A 21,574-nucleotide genomic window follows, 5' to 3' on the forward strand; every position below is an offset into this window, starting at 1 on the left:
CTGTATACCCACTCCTATATACCTTTCTGTTCTGCTAACTCATTTCCTCTCTACCCAGCTACATCACTTCCTCTTCCAGCTCAGCCCTGCCACTTCCTGTCTGTCTGTACAGACCTCCAGACCTTTATGGTTAACTGGTGTTGGAGTTTAAGGCATGTGCCACCACACCTGTCTCTGTTCCCAGTGTGGCCTTGAACTCACAGAGAGCCAGATAGATCCCTGCCTCCAGAGTGATAGGGTTAAAGGTGTGTGCTAACATTGCCTGACTTCTGTGTTTAATATAGCGGCTGGCTTTTTCCTCTGATCCTCAGATAAACTTTACTGGGGCACACAGATAAAATATCACCACACTTTTGCATCTTTAATGCCTTCAAAGCCAGTACTACATGTACAATACCGCCACATTGGGCTGTGCTAGCTTGGGACGGACCCTGGCCCCTTTGACTGCATCAGCTTTTTATGTTGAAACAAGTGCTTTCTCTCTTAGGCTTTCTCCTTTCACAAGCCGGAAGCTTAAATGGCAGGGTCTTGCTCTCTAGCAGATTTCCCGTTGTCTCAGAAGGGCAAGAAGACTTTCCTTAATGGCTCTGATCTTAACAATTACAGCCTTTCTTTAAACACATGCTTTGCTTGCAAAACATCCTAGTGACCTTTTATTTTTTCCTCTGCAAACTTTACATTTTGCGTTTCTTTTGCTCCACTTGCTCTTTTTCACTGTAAAGCTGCAGAAGAGCTTTCAGGAATATAACCACACCGCAGACTCGACGTTCCTCTGGTTTGAAATGTTCTTTGCTAGAGAAGTTAGTTTATTGCCTGTTAATTTACTTCAGTGGTTCTCAACCTTCCTAGTCCCGCAGCCCTTTAATACAGTTCCTCATGTGTGGTGACCCCCAACCATAAAATTATTTTTGTTGATACTTTATAACTGTAATTTTGCTACTGTTATGAACTGTAATGTAACTATCTGTTATTTTCTGATGGTCTTAGGTGATCCCTGTGAAAAGGTCATTTGAACTCCAAAGGGATCATGACCCATTGGTCGAGAACCACTGATTTAGTCTCATGTAAATTCTCAGGATCTGGGCAAAAAACCAGCCATATTCTTTGCCAAAGTATCCTATCCGAGGTCTGTAGCCCAGCTGCTGATATTACTCTTTGACACCTGAACAACTGCGCTGCCACCACCTGCGCCGCTGTCAGCACTGCTGTCTCCCAGACCCCTGTTAGAATGGCCTGTTCATCTCTGTTTAAAAAAGCGGTAGTAGCTTTTTGTGTCCAAAGCTCTACAGTCTTCAATATCCCTCCAAAAACCAACATGGTCAGATTCTTTACAGCAGCAGCCTACTTCCTGATATGTTCTGTACTGGTTACTTTTCTGTTGCTGTGATAAAAATACCATGACGAGAGAAGCTTACAGAAGTTTACCTGAGCTTACAGATCCAGAGGAGAATACATAATGGTGGAGGAGCATGGCAGCAGGGAGCTGGCGCAGGAAGCTGAGAGACTGTGTATCTTTAACTGCAAGCCAAAATCAGTGTGCAAACTGGAAGTAGGGTGAGGCTGTGAGTTCTCAAAGCCTTTCCACCTTCTAAACAGCGCCACCAACTGGCTACCAGGTGTTCAAAGACCTGAGGCTATGGGGCACATTTCTCTGTCAAACCACTGTAGATCTTAATCTAAATGAGTCTTCACTTGTTTTTTTTCTTCCTAATCTGCATCTCTAACGTACACCCTACCTTCAGTGTTCTGAATCTATCTATACTTCCTTGCTTAACATATCCTTACTGCAGAAATCACTTAAATTTTTTTTTTTTTTTTAGCTGTTGGGTTCACATTTCTCACCAGTTTTATAGCTGACATGGCTTCTTTGATGTTTCTATTTCTCACTAGACAGAAACAATTGCTATTGCTACAGTTCTCTGCAGGTGCCTGGTATACCCACAATGCCCATCATTTTGTGACAACTAAACAGTTCATTAATGCTGTTGTTGAAGGTTGTAAGAACCACCATGAAGGACGAGCTGGAGGCCTCACAAACAAAATCTTCCCTGTGGGACTTGTTCCGTACACCCAACCTGCGCAAGCGGATATGTCTCCTGTCTCTTGTGAGGTAGGCCTCATGTAGTGCCTATTAAAATAGTTTGAAGATAAAACTTCTCACTGATATATTTGGAGATAAAAGATGAGGAATTTCTGTAGCCGGAGGTAGTCAAAGGGTTTTAAATATACGAGCCCAGACTAATTGTACAGTGATGGGTGTGTTCATCCAACCACCTACTGAATTTAGCACCAGAGACTGATGCTGAGAACCTCAGTCATGGTACAAACTTGGTCCCTGAGTATGCCTATTTGTCTATTTCAATTTCAAAAGAGATAAAAAAATCTCAAAATTAAGGTGCATAAATGTAAACTTCTCAATGAACACACACAGTTATATAACCTCCAACCAGCTTAAGATACAGTTAAAATTCTAAAACTCTGGAAGGACTCATCATGCATCCCACAAACTCTACATCTTTAATAATTCAGTAGCAATGTTATATCCCATCATTATACAATGATTTTATTATGAGTATAAAATTATCATTTACAATAAATATTCCAGAGAACAAATTATAAGCATGCACAGGAAAACTAACAAATATAGCCATTCTCTGTGGAGAGAAAGAACAGTTTAATAAAAAAAAATCCTGTCTAGCTGCCTTGAGCAGTGGAGGACAGCAGCAGTTACCAAAGCTTGTTGGTTTTCTATGGGTTGATGCCAGGGAGAGGCGGCTCAGGTGCTTAGCCGGGGGAACCAGGTGGTTAGCTTGAGGATTCTGCCAGACAGATGAGGTGCTAAGAGTTGTGGTCAGGAGTGCTCATACTGCCTTCAGGGGCTTCTGAGAAACACTTTAGGTTTCTGTTCCCTAGCAACCCCAGCTCAGGTGGGAGACTAGTCACTGCCATCAGCACTGCCACTTTGGGGCCTGCTTTGAGGATCTAACATTCCAGCCTTTTGTTGGTGATAAAGCATGGTTGTCCTCTGACTACTTGAGTTGAGTGGGAACATTAGCAAAGGGGGTCTGGAATGTAGGGCCAAAGCAGGGGGTCAAACCAGCAGGCAATGGTAGGAGACCTGAGGGAATTCTGTCAGAAGTATCTGGTTCACTGAGCAATGAGTCAGTTCATTAATTTTTTCCTGAAAAAAATCTGAAGAAACCCAGAACAATTGTTACTATGACTAAGATAGAGGTCAGAGGGCTGAGGAGAGGCATGAGGCAAGAGTCCAAAGGAGATGACAGTGCAAGTCCTGCATTCGAGTCTGTTCTCAGAGGTTCAGTTCTGTGTGCCAGCTCATGTAAGTTCTTAATACTCTTGTTTACCTGGTTTACATAGTAATAGAATTTTTAAAGAAGAGACAAATGCCTCTTTTCTCAGCAGTCACCAAGTCAAGGGCCCTCTGGTTTTGCAGGACCACTGAAGCTAAAGAGGTGAGCTGGTTCTGGAGCAGTAGTAGAGCCAAGGTTTATTTCTGTAGAATTTACCAGGACGGAAGTCTGCTGGGATAGATAAAGACTATGGATAGAAGGTAAAGTTAAGGAGCTTGTACATATATTTGAAACTTTCAATCCTGTTGCACCGACTTGGTGGTTTGGGGGGTGGAAAGGAGCCTCAAGACCAGGGGAAGGAAAGGCCCCACCCCCAGTGACAGGTGGTAGGCAGGAGAGCTTAAGCTTTTCACTGACAGTAGTTCTTGTCAGACAAGGGATCTGGTGCAGATTTGAGCAGTGGCCGATGGAGCCAAGTCACAAATCCCTGAAGCGTTCATGGATGTTTTAAAGTTGACAGGACAGGTCATTAGTACCACTGCCTGTTTCAATCTGCATTGGAATCTTCATCGTAGGGAAAGCAGTTAATAAGTGTCTTGCAAAAAGCTCAAGCAGGTACATTCCTTTGAGTCATAGCAAAAATAAAGCCTGAAAAGTTTTCAACATAAACATGAACATTCATCTGTAACAAGACAGAAACTTCCTGGCAGGAAAGCGAGCAAAGGCAAGGGAAAGCTTGAGGACCTGGAAGATGGTTCTGGGACAGAAACATGGACATTCTTTCCTCTGGCCTGTTGTCTTTGCATCACCACATGAAGAGGGCTGGGCAGATATAGGTTGGACAGAGATGCCTCCAGCACAAGAAGTACTTTTTAAAACTTAATTTTTTTCATTTATTTTATATTCTGACTACAGCATTCCCTCCTCCCACTTCCCATCTGCCTCTCCCCAGTCCATCCCTCTTCCACCTCTGTTCAGAAAGGGGCAGGTCTCTCATACTTGCCAACAAAGCATGGTATACCAAGTTGAGGTAGGACTAAGCTCCTCTCCTTATATGAAGGCTGGGCAAGGCAACCCTATGGTGATATTTTATTTGTACTGAAATGTGATTTTATTTGTATGTTAATAAAAATAGTTGCCTGGGGGTCAGAGCTAATAGAAAGCCATAGCAGAAGCTGGGCGGTGGTGGTGCACGCCTTTAATCCCAGCACTTGGGAGGCAGAGCTAGGTGGATCTCTGTGTGTTCAAGAATACACACACCTTTGGAGACACACACCTTTAATCTCAATACCAACCATAGAAGACCTGGAGGTCTGTACAGACAGGCAGTAACGAGGTCATGTGGTTGGGTTTACAACCAATGAGAAGGCAGAACAGAAAGTCAATAAAAAGGACAAACACACAGGAAGTAGGTCTCTTGCGGAGATGAAGGACAGCAGTGGCAGTGAAGGGTAAGGTTTTTAGCTCTTAGCTATTGCTCTGACTTCTTGGGCTATTAACTCTGCATTTGGCTCTGTGTTTCTTATTTAATAAGACCATTCATCTACACAACCCAGCATTAGGAACAGGTTCCCAAAAGCCAGCCCAAGCGTTAGGAACTGGCCCTGCTCCCACTGCTAGGAGTCTTACAAGTAGACCAAGCCATACAACCGTCACACACATGCAGAGGGTCTAGGCTGGTCCCATGCAGGCGTTCTAACCATTGGTCTATAGTGATCTTCCAAGAGCAGACCAGTTGCTTCTGTGGGTTCCCTTGTGATGACCATAACCCATGTCTCATACAATCCTTCCTTCCTCTCCTCAACAGGATTCTCCAGGCTCTGCCCAGTGCTTGGCTGTGGATCTCTGCATCTGTTTCCATCAGTTATGGGACAATGGCTCTCTAACAACAATTGGGGGTAGCTACCAATCTGATTACAGGAGATGGCCAGTTCAGGCTACCTATACACTATTGCTAGGAATCTTTGCTGGGGTAATCCTTGTAGACTTATGGGAGTTTCCTTTGCAGCAGGTTTCTACCTGACTCCAAAATGCTCCCCCATCAAGTCATCTCTTTCATTATTCTTCCCCTCCATCCATCACTCAACCTGATCTTTTAAAACTCTGTATTGAGAAAAGAAAACATCCAAAGGAAGTTTAAAAATTTTGAGCCTATGACTATGATAATTTTAATTATCTTTTAATAGCATATGCTTGTACCAAGACCAGATTAATATATCTTATCAAAACTCAATTGATTAATATGTTAAATTTTGGATTTTCTTTTTTTTTTTGCTGGCCATATACTTTTTTTATTACTAAGAAATTTTCTATTCATTTTACATACCAACCACAGATTCCCTCCTCCTTCCTCTTCCCACCCCCAAGCCTTCGCCACAACCCTCCCCCCATTCCAACCTCCTCCAAGTCAAGGTGTCTCATGGGGAGTCAACAGAGCCTGGTACATTCAGTTGAGGCAGGTCCAAGTCCCTACCCCCTGCACCAAGACTGTGTACATAAGGTGTCACACTTTAGGCATTAGGCTCCAAAAAGCCTGCTTATGCACCAGGGACGGATCCCAATCCCCCTCACTGTGGCCCCAAACAGTTCAAGCTAAACAACTGTCTCATGTATCAAGAGGGCTAGTCCAGTCCCATGGGGGCTCCACAGCTATTGGTTCACAGTACATGGGTTTCCAATAGTTTGGCTGGTTGTCTCTGTATGTTTTCCCATCATGACTTCCATGTCCCTTGCTTATAAAATCCCTCCACTCTCTCATTGATTGGACTCCTGGAGCTCAGCCTGGTACCGGGCCATGGATCTCTGCATCTGCTTCCATTAGTAACTGGATGAAGGCTGTATGATGACAATTAGGGTATTCACTACTCTGGTTACCAGAGTAGATCAGTTCAGGCACCCTCTAGACTATTGCTAGTAGTCTAAGGAGGGATCATCCTTGTGGATTCCTGGGAACTTCCCTAGCACCCTGTTTCTTCCTATTCCCATGATGTTTTCATTTATTATGGTATCTCTTTCCTTACTCTTCCACTCTGTTCCTGTTCCAGCTCTCTCATTCCCAGTTTGCTCATGTAGACCTCATTTATTTCTCCTTCTCTGGGCTATCTATGTGACCCTCTTAGGGTCCTCTTGTTAGCTAGCTTCTCTGGGCTGTGGGTTGTAGTCTGATTATCCTTTGCTTTACTCTTGGTATCCACTTATGAGTGTTGGTTTGTCCTTCTGAGTCTGGGTTACCTCACTTAGGATGATATTTTCAAGTTCCATCCATTTGCCTGAATATTTCATGATGTCATTTTTTTTTTTTTTTGAGACAGGGTTTCTCTGTGTAGCTCTGTAGACCAGGCTGGCCTCGAACTCACAGAGATCCACCTGCCTCTGCCTCCCGAGTGCTGGGATTAAAGGCATGCACCACTACTGCCTGGTGATGCCATTGCTTTTTTACTGCTGTACAGTACTCCATTGTGTATATGTGCCACATTTTCTTTATCCATTCTTTGGTTGAGTGGCATCTAGGTTGCTTTCTGGCTATTATGAATAATGCTGCTATGAACATAGTTGAGCATATGTCCTTGAAGTATGATTGAGAATTCCTTGGGTATATGCCCAAGAATGGTATAGCTGGGCCCTGAGGTAGATTGATTCCCAATTTTTCTGAGAAACTGCCATACTGATTTCCAAAGTGGTGCACTCCCACCACAGTGGAGGAGTGTTCCCTTGCCCGTATCTCTCAACTTAAGCTGTCTTCAGTGTTTTTGATCTTAGCCATTCTGACAGGTATAAGATATTATCTCAGAGTCATTTTGATTTGCATTTCCTTGATGACTAAAGATGTTGAGTAATTCCTAATGCCTTTTAGCCATTTGAGATTCTACTGTTGAGAATTCTCTGTTTAGCTCTGTAGCCCAGTTTTTAATTGGATTGTTTGGTATTTTGCTGTCTAGTTTCTTAAGTTCTTTATATATTTTGGAGATGAGCACTCTTGTCATATATGGGGTTGGTGAAGATCTTTTCCCATTCTGTAGGCTGCCATTTTGTGTTATGATCATATCCTTTGCTATACAAAAGTTTCTCAGTTTCAGGAGGTACCATTTATTAATTGTTGCTCTCAATTTCTGTGTTACTGGTGTTATTAGGAAGTGGTCTCCTGTGCCAAAGCATTCAAGACTACTTCCTACTTTTTCTTCTATCAGGTTCAGTGTAACTAGATCTATGTTGAGGTCTTTGATCCACTTGGATGTGAGTTTTGTATATGATGACAGATATGGATCTATTTGCAATCTTCTACATGTTGACATCCAGTTATGTCAGCATCATTTATTGAAGATGCTTTCTTTTTTCCATGGTACATTTTTGGCTTCTTTGTCAAAAATCAGGTGTTCATAGGTGTGTGGATTAATGTCAGGGTCTTCAGTTCCATTCCATTGATTCATATGTTGGTTTTTATGACAGTACCAAGCTGTTTATATTACTATAGCTTTATAGTAGAGCTTGAGGTCAGGCATTGTGATGCCTGCAGAGGCTGCTTTATTGTAAAGGATTGTTTTAGCTATTCTGAGTTTCTTGTTTTTTTCATATGAAGTTGAGTATTGTTCTTTCAAGGTCTGTGAATAATTGTGTTGGGATTTTGATGGGGATTGCATTGAATTGGTAGCTTGCTTTTGGTAAGATTGTCAATTTTATTATGTTGGTTCTATCTATCCATGAGCATGGGAGATCTTTCCATTTTCTTTTCTTTTTTTTTTTCAAAGTTTTTTTTACAATACTATTCAGTTCTACATAATAGCCACAGATTCCCTTGTCATCTCCCTTCCTGCCCCCCTCCCCTTCCCCCCAGCACACTCCCCATTCCCACCGCCTCCAGATCAAGGTCTCCCCCAAGGACTGGGATCGACCTGATAGACTCAGTCCAGGCAGGTCCAGTCCCCTCCTCCCAGATTGAGCCAAGCGTCCCTGCATAAGTCCCAGGTTTCAAACAGCTAACTCATGCAATGAGCCCAGGACCTGATACCACTGCCTAGATGCCTCCCAAACAGATCAAGCCAATCAACTGTCTCACCTATTCAGAGGGCCTGATCCAGTTGGGGGCCCCTCAGCCTTTGGTTCATAGTTCATGTGTTTCCATTCGTTTGGTTATTTTCCCTGTGCTTTATCCAACCTTGGCTTCAACAATTCTCGCTCATATAGACCCTCCTCTTTCTCACTAATTAGACTCCCAGCGCTCCACCAGGGGCCTAGCCGTGGATGTCTGTATCCAGATTCCTCAGTCCTTGGATGGGGTTTATGGCACAACTATTAGGGTGTTTGGCCATCCCATCACCAGAGTAGGTCAGTCCCGGCTGTCTCTCGACCATTGCCAGCAGTCTTTTGTGGGGGTATCTTTGTGGATTTCTGTGGGCCTCTTTAGCTCTTTGTTTCTTCCTTTTCTCATGTGGTCTTCATTTACCATGGTCTCCTATTCCTTGTTCTCCCTCTCTTTTCTTGATCCAGCTAGGATCTCCCGCTTTCTTTCCCTCGACCCTCGCCCTTCATTGCTCCCACTCATGTCCAGGCTGTTCATGTAGATCTCATCCATTTCTCCGTGTCCTTCCTGGGGTCCCATTTTCCAGGTAGCCCTACTGGTGATGTGAGTAGCAGTCCAGTCATCCTTGTTCCACATCTAGCATCTTCCTATGAGTGAGTACATACCATATTTGTCTTTCTGAGTCTGGGTTTCCTCACTCAGGATGATTTTTTCTAGATTCATCCATTTGCCTGCAAACCTCATGATATCATTGTTTCTCTCTGCTGAGTAGTATTCCATTGTGTATATGTGCCACAATTTATTTATCCATTCTTCAGTTGAAGGGCATCTAGGTTGTTTGCAGGTTTTGGCTATTACAAACAATGCTGATATAAACATAGCTGAGCAAGTGCTCTTGTGGTATGATTGAGCATTTCTTGGGTATATGCCCAAGAGTGGTATAGCTGGATCTTGGGGGAGATTGATTCCCAATTTTCTAAGAAAGTGCCATATTGATTTCCAAAGTGGTTGTACAAGCTTGCATTCCCACCAGCAGTGGAGGAGAGTTCCCCTAGTTCCACATCTTCTCTAGCATAAAGTGTCTTCAGTGTTTTTGATCTTAGCCATTCTGACAGGCGTAAGGTGGTATCTCAGAGTTGTTTTGATTTTCATTTCCCTGATGATTAGGGATGTTGAGCAATTCCTTAAATGTCTTTCAGCCATTTGAGTTTCCTCTGTTGAGAATTCTCTGTTTAGTTCTAAAGCCCATTTCTCAATTGGACTGTTGGTCATTTTGATGTCTAATTTCTTGAGTTCCTTATATATTCTGGATATCAGTGCTCTGTCACATGTGGGGTTGGTGAAGATCTTTTCCCATTCTGTAGGCTGTCGCTTTACCTTGTTGACCGTATCCTTTGCTCTACAAAAGCTTCTCAGTTTCAAGAGGTCTCATTGATTGATTGTTTCTCCCAGTGTCTGTGCTACTGGTGTTATATTTAGGAAGTGGTCTCCTATGCCAATGCATTCAAGACTACTTCCTACTTTCTCTTCTAGCAGGTTCAGAGTAGCTGGATTTATGTTGAGGTCTTTGATCCACTTGGACTTAAGTTTTGTGCACGGTGACAGATATGGATCTATTTGCAGCCTTTTACATGTTGATATCCAGTTATGCCAGCACCATTTGTTGAAGATGCTTTCTTTTTTTCCATTGTACACTTTTGGCTTCTTTGTCAAAAATTATATGTTCATAGGTGTGTGGATTAATGTCAGGGTCTTCAATTCGATTCCATTGGTCCACATGTCGGTTTTTATGCCAATATCAAGCTGTTTTTATTACTGTAGATCTATAGTAGAGCTTGAAGTCAGGGATTGTGATGCCTCCAGAGGTTGTTTTATTGTACAGGATTCTTTTGGCTATCCTGGGTTTTTTGTTTTTCCATATGAAGTTGAGTATTATTCTTTCCAGGTCTGTGAAGAATTGTGTTGGTATTTTGATGGGGATTGCATTGAATCTGTAGATTGCTTTTGGTAAGATTGCCATTTTTACTATGTTAACCCTACCTATCCATGAGCTGGGAGATCTTTCCATTTTCTGACATCTTCTTCAATTTCTTTCTTCAGGGACTTAAAGTTCATGTCATATAGGTCCTTCACTTGCTTGGTTAGTGTTACCCCAAGGTATTTTATGTCATTTGTGGTTATTGTAAAGGGTGATGTATCTCTAATTGCCTTCTCAGCTTCTTTGTCCATTGTATATAGGAAGGCTACTGATTTTTTTGAGTTGATCTTGTATCCTGCTATGTTGCTGAAGGTGTTTATAAGCTTTATCAGTTCCTGGGTGGAATCTTTGGGGTCACTCAAGTATACTATCATGTCATCTGCAAATAGGGAAAGCTTGACTTCTTCCTTACCAATTTGTATCCCCTTAATCTCCTTATGTTGCCTTATTGCTCTGGCTAGAACTTCAAGTACTATATTGAATAAGTATGGGGAGAGTGGACAGCCTTGCCTCGTTCCTGATTTTAGTGGAATTGCTTTGAGTTTCTCTCCATTTAATTTGATGTTGACTGTTGGCTTGCTGTAAATTGCCTTTATTATGTTTAGGTATGTTCCCTGTATTCCTGATTGCTCCAAGACTTTTATCATGAAGGGGTGTTGGATTTTGTCAAATGCCTTTTCTGCATCTAGTGAGATGATCATGTGGTTTTTTTCTTTGAATTTGTTTATATGGTGTATTACATTGATGGACTTTCGTATGTTGAACCACCCTTGCATCCCTGGGATGAAGCCTACTTGATCATGGTGGATAATTGTTCTGACGTATTCTTGGAGTCTGTTTGCCAGTATTTTATTGAGTATTTTTGCATCAATGTTCATGAGGGAGATAGGTCTGTAGTTCTCTTTCTTTGTTGCATCCTTGTTTGGTTTAGGAATCAGGGTAATTGTAGCCTCATAGAAGGAGTTTGGTAATGTTCCTTCTGTTTCTATTATGTGGAACAATTTAGAGAGTATTGGTATTAACTCTTCTTTGAAGATCTGGTAGAATTCTGCACTGAAACCATCTGGTCCTGGGCTTTTTTTGGTTGGGAGACTTTTAATGACTGTTGCTATTTCCTTAGGGGTTATTGGAGTATTTAAATAGTTTATCTGGTCTTGATTTAACTTAGGTATGTGGTACCTATCCAGAAAAATGTCCATTTCTTTTAGGTTTTCCAGTTTTGTGGAGTAGAGGTTTTTGAAATATGACCTGATGATTCTCTGGATTTCCTCAATGTCTGTTGTTATGTCCCCCTTTTCATTTCTGATTTTGTTGATTTGGATTCTCTCTCTGTCTTTTGGTTAGTTTGGATAAGGGCTTGTCTATCTTGTTGATTTTCTCAAAGAACCAACTCTTTGTTTCATTAATTTTTTTGTATTATTCTCTTAGTTTCTAATTTATTAATTTCACCTCTCACTTTGATAATTTCCTGGCGTCTATTTCTCCTGGGAGACTTTGCTTCTTCTTGTTCTAGAGCTTTCAGGTGTGCTGTTAAGTCACTAGTGTGAGATTTCTCCAACTTCTTTCTGTGGGCATTTAGTGCTATGAATTTCCCTCTTAGCACTGCTTTCATAGTGTTCCATAAGTTTGGGTATGTGGTGTCTTCATTTTCATTGATCTCTAGGAAGTCTTTAATTTCTTTCTTATTTCTTCCTTAACCCATTGGTGATTCAGTTGAGCATTATTCAGTTTCCATGAGATTGTAGGTTTTCTGTAGTTTTTGTTGTTGTTGAAATCTAACTTTAAACCATGGTGGTCTGATAGAACACAGGAGGTTATTCCAATTGTTTTGTATCTGTTGAGATTTGCTTTGTGGCCAAGTATGTGGTCGATTTTAGAGAAAGTTCCATGGGGTGCTGAGAAGAAGGTATATTCTTTCTTGTTAGAATGGAATGTTCTGTAGGTATCTATTAGGTCCAATTGGGTCATGACATCAGTTAAGTCCTTTATTTCTCTGTTAAGTTTCGATTTGGGAGATCTGTCCAGTGGTGAAAGTGGGGTGTTGAGATTTCCCACTATTAATGTGTGGGGTTTTGTATGTGGTTTAAGCTTTAGTAATGTTTCTTTTACATATGTGGGTGCCCTTGTGTTTGGGGCATAAATGTTCAGAATTGAAACTTCATCTTGGTGGATCTTTCCTGTGATGAGTATGTAATGCCCTTCTTGATCTCTTTTGATTGATTTTAGTTTGAAGTCTATTTTGTTGGATATCAGGATGGCTTCACCCGCTTGTTTCTTAAGACCATTTGATTGGAAAGTCTTTTCCCAGCCTTTTATTCTTAGGTAGTGTCTGTCTTTGAATTTGAGATGTGTTTCTTGTATGCAGCAGCAAGATGGGTCCTGCTTTTGTATCCATTCTGTAAGCCTATGTCTTTTTATAGGTGAATTAAGTCCATTGATATTAAGGGATATTAACGACCAGTGATTGTTCATCCCTGTTATTTTTGGTGGTAGTGTGTGTGTACTTCTCTTCTTTGGGGTTTACTGTTGTGGCTTTATCTATTGCCTGTGTTTTAGAGTGTGTATCTGACTTCCTTTGGTTGGAATTTTCCTTCTAGTGCTTTCTGTAGGGCTGGGTTTGTGGATAAGTGTTGTTTAAATCTGGCTTTGTCTTGGAATGTCTTGTTCATTCCGTCTATGATGATTGAAAGTTTTGCTGGGTATATTAGTCTAGGCTGACATCCATGGTCTCTTAGTGTCTGCATTACATCTGTCCAGGTCCTTCTGGCTTTCAAAGTCTCCATTGAGAAATCGGGTGTTATTCTGACGGGTTTACCTTTATAGGTCACTTGGCCTTTTTCCTTTGCTGCTCTTAATATTCTTTCTTTATTCTGTACATTTAGTTGTTTAATTATTATGTGTCGAGGGGACTTTTTTTGGGGGTCTAGTCTGTTTGTTGTTCTATAGGCTTCTTGTATCATCATAGGCATTTCCTTCTTTAAGTTGGGAAAGTTTTCTTCTATAATTTTGTTGAATATATTTTCTGTGCCTTTGAGTTGGTATTCTTCACCTTCTTCTATCCCTATTATTCGTAGGTTTGGTATTTTCATGGTGTCTCAAATTTCTTGGACATTTGGGTTCATGTCTTTGTTGGCTTTAGTGTTTCCTTCGACTGATGAAACTATTTCTTCTACTGTATCTTCAATGCCAGAGATCCTCTCTTCCATCTCTTGCATTCTGTTGGTTATACTTGTATCTGAAGTTCCCGATCTTTTACTGAGGTTTTCTATTTCCAGCATTCCCTCTGTTTGTGTCTTCTTTATTTTTTCAATTTCCCTTTTCAGGTCTTGGACTGTTTCCTTTATTTGTTTCATTGCTTTTTCATGATTTTCTTTCAGTACTTTATTGTTTTCTTCCAGGACTTTATTGTTTTCTTCCAGGACTTTATTGTTTTCTTCTAATTTGTTTGCCCTTTCCTCTAGTTGTTTACAGCGTTCTTCCAATTTTTTTGTCTTTTCCTCTACACAAGCCTCTACCTTCTTCATAATGTTACTCATAAGGCTACTTTCTTCTGCTTCTTCCATTTTTTGGTGTTCAGGTCTAGGTGTTGGAGGCGGGGCTAGGTTCTGGTGAAGCTGTATTGCTCTTCATTTTGTTGTATGTACTTCTGCCTTGATGTCTGCCCATCTCCTTGTGGTTCCTTCTTGGTCTTATCAGTGTACTTGGTTCAGAAAGAGCTGACAGATTCAGGAAATCTCTCTCTCTTGTCCAGATGGGAGTTCTCTCATGCAAATGGGAACTCTGGGGCAGGATGGAAGCTCTTATCTGGACCGGAAGTCTCTGGTCCAGAAGGGAAGTCGGGGCAGATCTTTCCATTTTCTAATATCTCCTTCAATTTCTTTCTTCAAGCACTCAAAGTTCTTATCATACAGGTCGTTCACTTGCTTAGTTAGTGTTACCGCAAGGTATTTTTATATTATTTGTGACTATTGTAAAGGGTGATGTTTCTTTGAGTTCTTTCTCAGCCCACTTATCATTTATATATAGGAGGGCTACTGATTTTTTGAGTTAATCTTGTATCCTGCTACATTACTGAAGGAGTTTATCAGTTGTAAAAGTTCCCTGGTAGAATTTTTGTGTCACTTATGTAGACGATCACATCATCTGCAAATAGTGAAAGTTTGACTTCTTCCTTTCCAAATTGTATTCCTTTGATCTCCTTTTGTTGTCTTATTGCTCTAGCTAGAACTTTGAGTACTATATTGAATAGATATGGGGAGAGTGGACAGCCTTGTCTTGTTCCTGATTTTAGTGGAATCAATTTGAGTTTCTCTCCATTTAATTTGATGTTGCAGTCTGCTTGCTGTAAATTGCCTTTATTATGTTTAGATATGTTCCTTGTATTCCTGATCTCTCTAGCATTTTTATCATGAAGGTGTGTTGGATTTTGTCAAAGGCTTTTTTAGCATTTAATGAGATGATCATGTGTTTTTTTCTTTCAATTTGTTTATGTGGTGTATTACATTGACAGATTTTTATATGTTGAACCATCCTTTCATCCCTGGGATGAAACCTACTTGGTCATGGTGGATAATTTTTTGAATGTGTTCTTGGATTCAGTTTGCCAATATTTTATTGAGTATGTTTGCATCAATGTTCATGAGGGATATTGGTCTGTAATTCTCTTTCTTTGTTGCATCTTTGTGTGGTTTGGGTATGAGGGTAATTGTAGCCTCATAAAAAGAGTTTGGCAATGTTCCTTCTGTTTATACCGTGTGGAACAATTTGAGAACTATTGGTATTAACTCTTCTTTGAAATTCTGGTAGAATTCTGCTCTGAAACCATCTGGACCTGGGCTTTTTTTTTGGTTGGGAGATTTTAATGCCCGTTTCTATTTCCTTAGGGGTTATTGGTCTATTTAAATAGTTTATCTGGTCTTGATTTAACTTTGGTATGGGGTACCTATCCAGAAAATCATCCATTTCTTTCAGATTTTCCAATTTTGTGTAGTATAGGATTTTGAAGTATGACCTGATGATTCTCTGGATTTCCTCAGTGTCTGTTGTTATACCCTCTTTTTCATTTCTGATTTTGTTAATTTGGATATTCTCTCTCTGCTTTTTGGTTAATTTGGATAAGGGCTTGTCTATCTTGTTGATTTTCTCAAAGAACCAACTCTTTGTTTCATTGATTCTTTGTATCATTCTCTTTGTTTCTATTTTATTTATTTATTTATTTTATTTTTATTTTTTATTTTTTTAGGTTTTTCGAGACTGGGTTTCTCTGTGTAGCTTTGCGCCTTTCCTGGAGCTCACTTGGTAGCCCAGGCTGGCCTTGAACTCACAGAGATCCGCCTGGCTCTGCCTCCCGAGTGCTGGGATTAAAGGTGTGCGCCACCACCGCCCGGCTTGTTTCTATTTTATTGATTTCAGCCCTCAATTTGATTATTTCTGGCATCTGCTTATCCTGGGTGAGTTTGCTTCTTTTTGTTCTAGAGATTTCAGGTGTGCTGTCAAATTGCTAGTGTGAGATTTCTCCAACTTCTTTATGTGGGCATTTAGTGCTATGAATTTCCCTCTTAGCACTACTTTCATAGTGTCCCATAAGTTTGGGTATGCTGTACATTCATTTTCATTGAATTCTAGAAACTCTTTAATTTCTTTCTTTATTTCTTCCTTGACCCATTGGTGATTCAGTTGGGCATTATTCAGTTTCCATGAGATTGTAGGCTTTCAGTAATTTTGTTGTTGTTGAAGTCTAACTTTGAGCCACGGTGGTCTGATAAGATACAGGAGGTTATTCTAATTTTTTTGTACCTGTTGAGATTTGCTTTATGACTGAGCATGTGGTCGATTTTGGAAAAGGTTCCATGGAGTGCTGAGAAGAAGGTATATTCTTTTGTGTTAGGGTGGAATTTTCTGTAGATATCTATTAAGTCTACTTGAGACATAATGTGTGTTAGTTCCCATTGGTGAGAGTGGGGTGTTGAAGTCTCCCACTATTAGTGTGGGCTTTAATGTGCAATTTAAGCTTTAGTAATGTTTCTTTTACAAATGTAGGTGCCCTTGTATTTGGGGCATACATGTTCAGAATTGAGACTTCATCTTGGTGGATTTTCTCTGTGATAAATATTTAATGTCCTTCCCAATCTCTTTGATTGCTTTTAGTTTGATATCTATTTCATTAGATATTAGGATAACTACACCAGCTTATTTCTTAAGTCCATTTGACTGCAAAGACTTTTCCCAGCCTTTTACTCTGAGGCACTGTCTGTCTTTTTATTTTTTAATTTTTTTTTTATTTTTAGTTTTTGAGACAGGGTTTCTCTGTGTAGTTTTGTGCTACCACCGCCTGGCGGTAGTGTCTGTCTTTGAAGTTGAGGTGTGTTTCTTGTATGCAGCAGAAGGATGGATCCTGTTTTCATATCCATTCTGTTAGCCTGTGTCTTTTTTCTTTTTTTTATTGTTTTTTAAAAATTTTTCTTTATTAAGAAATTTTCTACTCACTCTACATACCATCCACAGATTCCCACCTCCTCTCTCTTCCCACTCCCAGCACTCCCTCCCAAGCCACCCCACATCCCCAAATCCCCCAAATCAAGGTCAGCAGAGCCTGACACACTGAGCCTAGGCAGGTCCAAGCCCCTTCCTACTGCATCAAGGCTGCACAAGGCATCACATCACATAGCCTGTGTCTTTTTATAGGTGAATTGAGACCATTGATATTGACAGATATTAATGACCAGTGAGTGTTAATTCCTCTTATTTTTTGGTAGTAGTGTTGTGTGTTTCCCTTCTGGTGTTTGTTTGTGTGGGATTACCTATTACCTGTGTTTTCATGTGTGCATCTAACTTCCTTAGGTTGGAATTTTTTTCCTTCTTGTGCTTTCTGTAGGGCTAGATTTGTATAAAGATATTGTTTAAATCTGGGTTTTATCATGTAATATTCTATTTACTCCATCTATTGCTATTGTGCATTTTCCTGGGTATAATAGTTTGGGTTGGCATCCATGGTCTCTTAGTATCTGCATAACATGTGACCAGGACCTGTCTTTTAGAGTCTCCATTGAGAAATCAGGTGTTATTCTGATGGGTCTGCCTTTATATGTTACTTGGCCTTTTTCCTTTGCAGCTCTTAATATTTTTTCTTTATTCTGTATGTTAAGCAGTTTAATTATTATATTGCAAGGGGACTTTTTTTGGGGTCTAGTCTGTTTGATGTTCTGTAAGCTTCTTGTATCTTTATATGCATTTCCTTTTTTAGGTGGGGGAAGTTTTCTTCTCCTTCTTCTGTCCCTATTATTCTTTGTTATTCTTAAGTTTGGCCTTTTCACGGTGTCCCAGATTTCCTGGATGTTTTGTGTTATGACTTTGTTGGCTTTAGTGTTTTCTTTGACTGACGAATCTATTTCCTCTATCCTATCTTCAATGCCAGAGAGTCTCTCTTTCATCTCTTATATTCTGTTGGTTATGCTTGAATCTGTAGTTCCTGTTTCTTTACTCAGATTTTCCACTTCCAGCATTCCCTCATTTTGTGTCTTCTTTATTGTCTCGATTTCAGTTTTCAAATCTTGAACTGTTTCCTTACCTGTGTAATTGCTTTTTCATGGTTTCTTGGCTTTCTTTAAGGAATTTATTGATTTCTTCCAATTTTGGGGGTCTTTTTCTCAATTTCTTTAAGGGAATTTTTCATTTCCTCTTTATAGGCCTCTATCATTTTCTTCTCCTTCTTCTTCTTCTTCTTCTTCTTCTTCTTCTTCTTCTTCTTCTTCTTCTTCTTCTTCTTCTTGAGACAGGGTTTCTGTATAGTTTTGGTGCCTGTCCTGGATATCACTCTGTAGACCAGGCTGGCCTTGAACTCACAGAGTTTCACCTGGATCTGCCTCCTGAGTCCTGGGATTAAAGGCATGCACCACCACCGCCTGGCTCTCTCATCTTCTTAAAGTCATTTTTAAGGTTGATTTCTTTTGTGTTGGGATGTTTGTGTCTTGCTGATGTAGAATCACTAGGTTCTGATGGAGCCATATTAGTCTTTATGCTGTTGACTGTATGTTTGCACTGGCATTTACCCAGCTCTTTCTTTACTTAGTGAAAGTGTCTCTGTGTCCGAGGGAGCCTCTCTTGGTCTGATCGATACACTTGGTCCAATGGGAGCTCTTGGTCTAATCAGGGCTCTTGGTCTAATCAGTGCTGATGGACTCTTTGTCTTAGGGGGCAGCTCTTGGTCCATTCAGCCCTGGTAGGCTGTCTCAGGGAGCAGCTGCAGTCTTGGAAGATGGGTGAGTTTGGGAGGGGTGGGTCTTATGGGTTACAGGGTCTAGTGGGGGATGGTGGTAGTCAGACCTGTCTGCAGGAGATCTGCCTACTGGCCTGAAACTGGGACTGCAATGGGTGGTGGTATGAGAGTACAGGGTTGTGCCCCTGGGCCCAAAGCCTAAAGGCTGTTGTGTTAGGCTATGAGGACAAAGACTCACCTCTTAGTCCAATTGGGTGCTGGTGGGCTCTGTCTCAGGCTAAACTTTGGACTTTTAAGTTTTAATATCATATATATCATTTTAAAATCCCATTTTTATATACCTTAAACAACTTTCTAGACTTTTGTAACTTGCATAAATATTTAGTAATTTACCATGAGACATAGTTACTTGATTATTGAGAGTAGTCATTGAAAAGGCAAGTATTTTATCCATTTCTCCGTGTCTTTTTTGGGGTCCTGTTTTCCAGGTAGCCTCACTGGTGATGTGAGTAGCAGTCCAGCCTGGTCATGAGTGGGAACAATGAAGGGCGACGGTCGAGGGAAAGAGAGTGGGAGATCCTAGCTGGATCAAGAAAAGAGAGGGAGAACAAGGAATAGGAGACCATGGTAAATGAAGACCACATGAGAAGGGGAGGAAGCAGAGAGCTAGGGAGGCCCACGGAGATCCACAAAGATATCCCCGCAAAAGACTGCTGGCAATGGTCGAGAGATGGCAGGAACTGACCTACTCTGGTGATGGGATGGCCAGACACCCTGATAGTTGTGCCATAAACCCCATCCAAGGACTGAGGAATCTGGATGCAGACATCCACGGCTGGGCCCCTGGTGGAGCACTGGGAGTCTAATTAGTGAAAAAGAAGAGGGTTTATATGAACGAGAATTGTTGAAGCCAAGGTTGGATAAAGCACAGGGACAAATAACCAAATGAATGGAAGCACAGGATCTATGAACCAAAGGCTGAGGGGCCCCAACTGGTTCAGGCTCCCTGAATGGGTGAGACAGTCATTTGGCTTGATCTGTTTGGGAGGCAGCTGTGCGGTGGTGCCGGGTCCTGGGCTCGTTGCATGAGTTGGCTGTTTGAATCCTGGGACTTATGCAGGGACGCTTGGCTCGGTCTGGGAGGGGCGGACTGGACCTGCCTGGACTCAGTCTACCAGGTCGATCCTGGTCCTTGGGGGAGACCTTGATCTGGAGGAGGTGGGAATGGGGGGTGGGCTGGGGGCAGGAGGAGGGGGGCGAGAGGGGGAGAACAGGGGAATCTGTGGCTATTATGTTGAACTGAATGGTGTTGTAAAATAAAATAAAATAAAAAAAAAAAAAAGAAAAGGCAAGTATTTTTAAATCATCACTGGAGCATAAAGGAACAGTATAAAGAAAATTTTCAGTCAGTAACAACAGGCTGGTAGTTTTGAGCTTGTGGTGCCATTGAAATCTATTTGTGAGTTTCCCTTTTTCAGTAGGAAGCCCGTTAACTCTAGGAAAAAAACAAGGCCTGACTTTTACACTTGAAAAGTTATAGGTTTAATTAGAATTTGTATTTTCATAAACATTTTAGGCTGATGTGTAATTGAGCCTCAGTTTTGAAGGTTTTTTGTTTTTTTTTTTTTGTTTTTTTTTTTACTTAAGAGACTCAAGTATTTAAATTTGTCTTTAAAGCTCTTATTTATATCATTGGCAAGCAACACGTCCATCTTACAATAACCCAAAGTTATTGTAAAGTGAGATTTTTTTTCAGTGAGACTGTTTTTAAGGTGAAAGCAGACTTTTAATATTTGACCAAATGAAGCACCTAAAGACTATATATATATCAAAGAATCTCTTTTTTTCCATGATAGGCACAATTTATTTATTTGATATGAAATAGAAAATTATACTCAATTTCTATTTAAAAGAAAGCTAAACCACAGGGTGGCTAGTCCTCAGAGGCTAAGAGAAGAAGGAAAATTCAGGAAGAAGTTGGATGAAAGAAAAGAAAAAAAGCATAATTTAGGCATGATACCCCTACCTAATACCTGGGCTGGGCAATTAGGCATAGTGAGGAAGGAGTGAGTGGTCAGGTGGCCCCAGAGAGAACAGAGGAGAGGCCCTGTAGCCCTAGGTCAGAGGGGCTGCCTATCCATACCCATCACAGGGATCTGAGAAAGATAAGTCTTACCAGAGTGAGCAGGAGTATAGACCAAGTGACCTCTGTATAAATTAAAAGTGACAGAGACTTACCCACTACCTGGACAGTCAGCCTGGGTTCCTTCCTAGTAATCTTGATGATTACTTCCTAGTAATCTTTATTAAGGGCAGTAGTCTCAGGATCAGTCTTTGGCTGCCAGGCCCAGAAGATCTGAGAGTGGAGGAGGAACTTGGGGGACTGATCTACCTTCGTGAGGTAGGGTGATGTAGTCGACCCTCCAGTGCTCTGTCTGTCCAAAGTTTGGGCAGGGGCCCCAATGGTGGGGTGAGCCTTGGTGGCCTTTCTTTGCTCAGTGGTTAGTGTTGTCATACTTGAAGTAGATCCCAGGTGGAGTCTATTGGTGCCCCATCTTCTTTGATGGTGGCTCAGGGCTGCTGCCAGAAGCTGGTATTTCTACCTGCCACAGGAAGCCCTTTACTCCTTCTTGCCTCTATTAGAACACCTTAAGCGCCACATCCAGCAGATCTCTCTGAGAAGTTTAAGGGACATCATGTAGTACCTGATTTTGAATATTATTTCACATTTAATAAACTTTACTTGTTTTCTGTTACTTGCTTTAGACGTAACTTCGACAGCATATACAGGTTAGACAGGAGGTTAAAGCTTGTCCCTGTATATGAATTTCACTTGTACGTAGCATGACTACAAACATAGTTTTGAGTACATTAAAGAATTTGATCATTTATAAGGTGTCTGACCAGTAACTTCATGTCTTAATTATCTTTAACAATTTAAAAATTAGTAACTTTGATAAGATTAAGATTTTATTTTATTTATTTTTATTTTTTTAATTAATTTTTTTCCTAATGAATACCTTTAAGGTCCAGCCTTAAAGACTTTTTCTCAG

General features: G+C 40.8%; 2 protein-coding genes across 2 annotated transcripts in view; both read left to right on the forward strand.

The window, feature by feature from the left end:
• Positions 1–21,574, forward strand: part of LOC114683636 (solute carrier family 22 member 19-like) — a 65,361-nt gene that overhangs the window by 22,642 nt on the left and 21,145 nt on the right. The window contains exon 6 of the mRNA XM_028857957.2: positions 1,995–2,110. Within this exon, the coding sequence (XP_028713790.1) occupies positions 1,995–2,110 (116 nt within the window). The remainder of the gene's footprint in view (positions 1–1,994; positions 2,111–21,574) is intronic.
• LOC114683642 (lysine-specific demethylase 2B-like) overlaps positions 3,256–21,574 on the forward strand; it is a 28,162-nt gene continuing 9,843 nt past the window's right edge. The window contains 1 exon segment of the mRNA XM_028857965.2: positions 3,256–3,340. Within this exon segment, the coding sequence (XP_028713798.1) occupies positions 3,256–3,340 (85 nt within the window).

Source organism: Peromyscus leucopus, chromosome 1 (assembly GCF_004664715.2).
Source record: "Peromyscus leucopus breed LL Stock chromosome 1, UCI_PerLeu_2.1, whole genome shotgun sequence".
In the NCBI taxonomy this organism is placed as follows: domain Eukaryota; kingdom Metazoa; phylum Chordata; class Mammalia; order Rodentia; family Cricetidae; genus Peromyscus; species Peromyscus leucopus.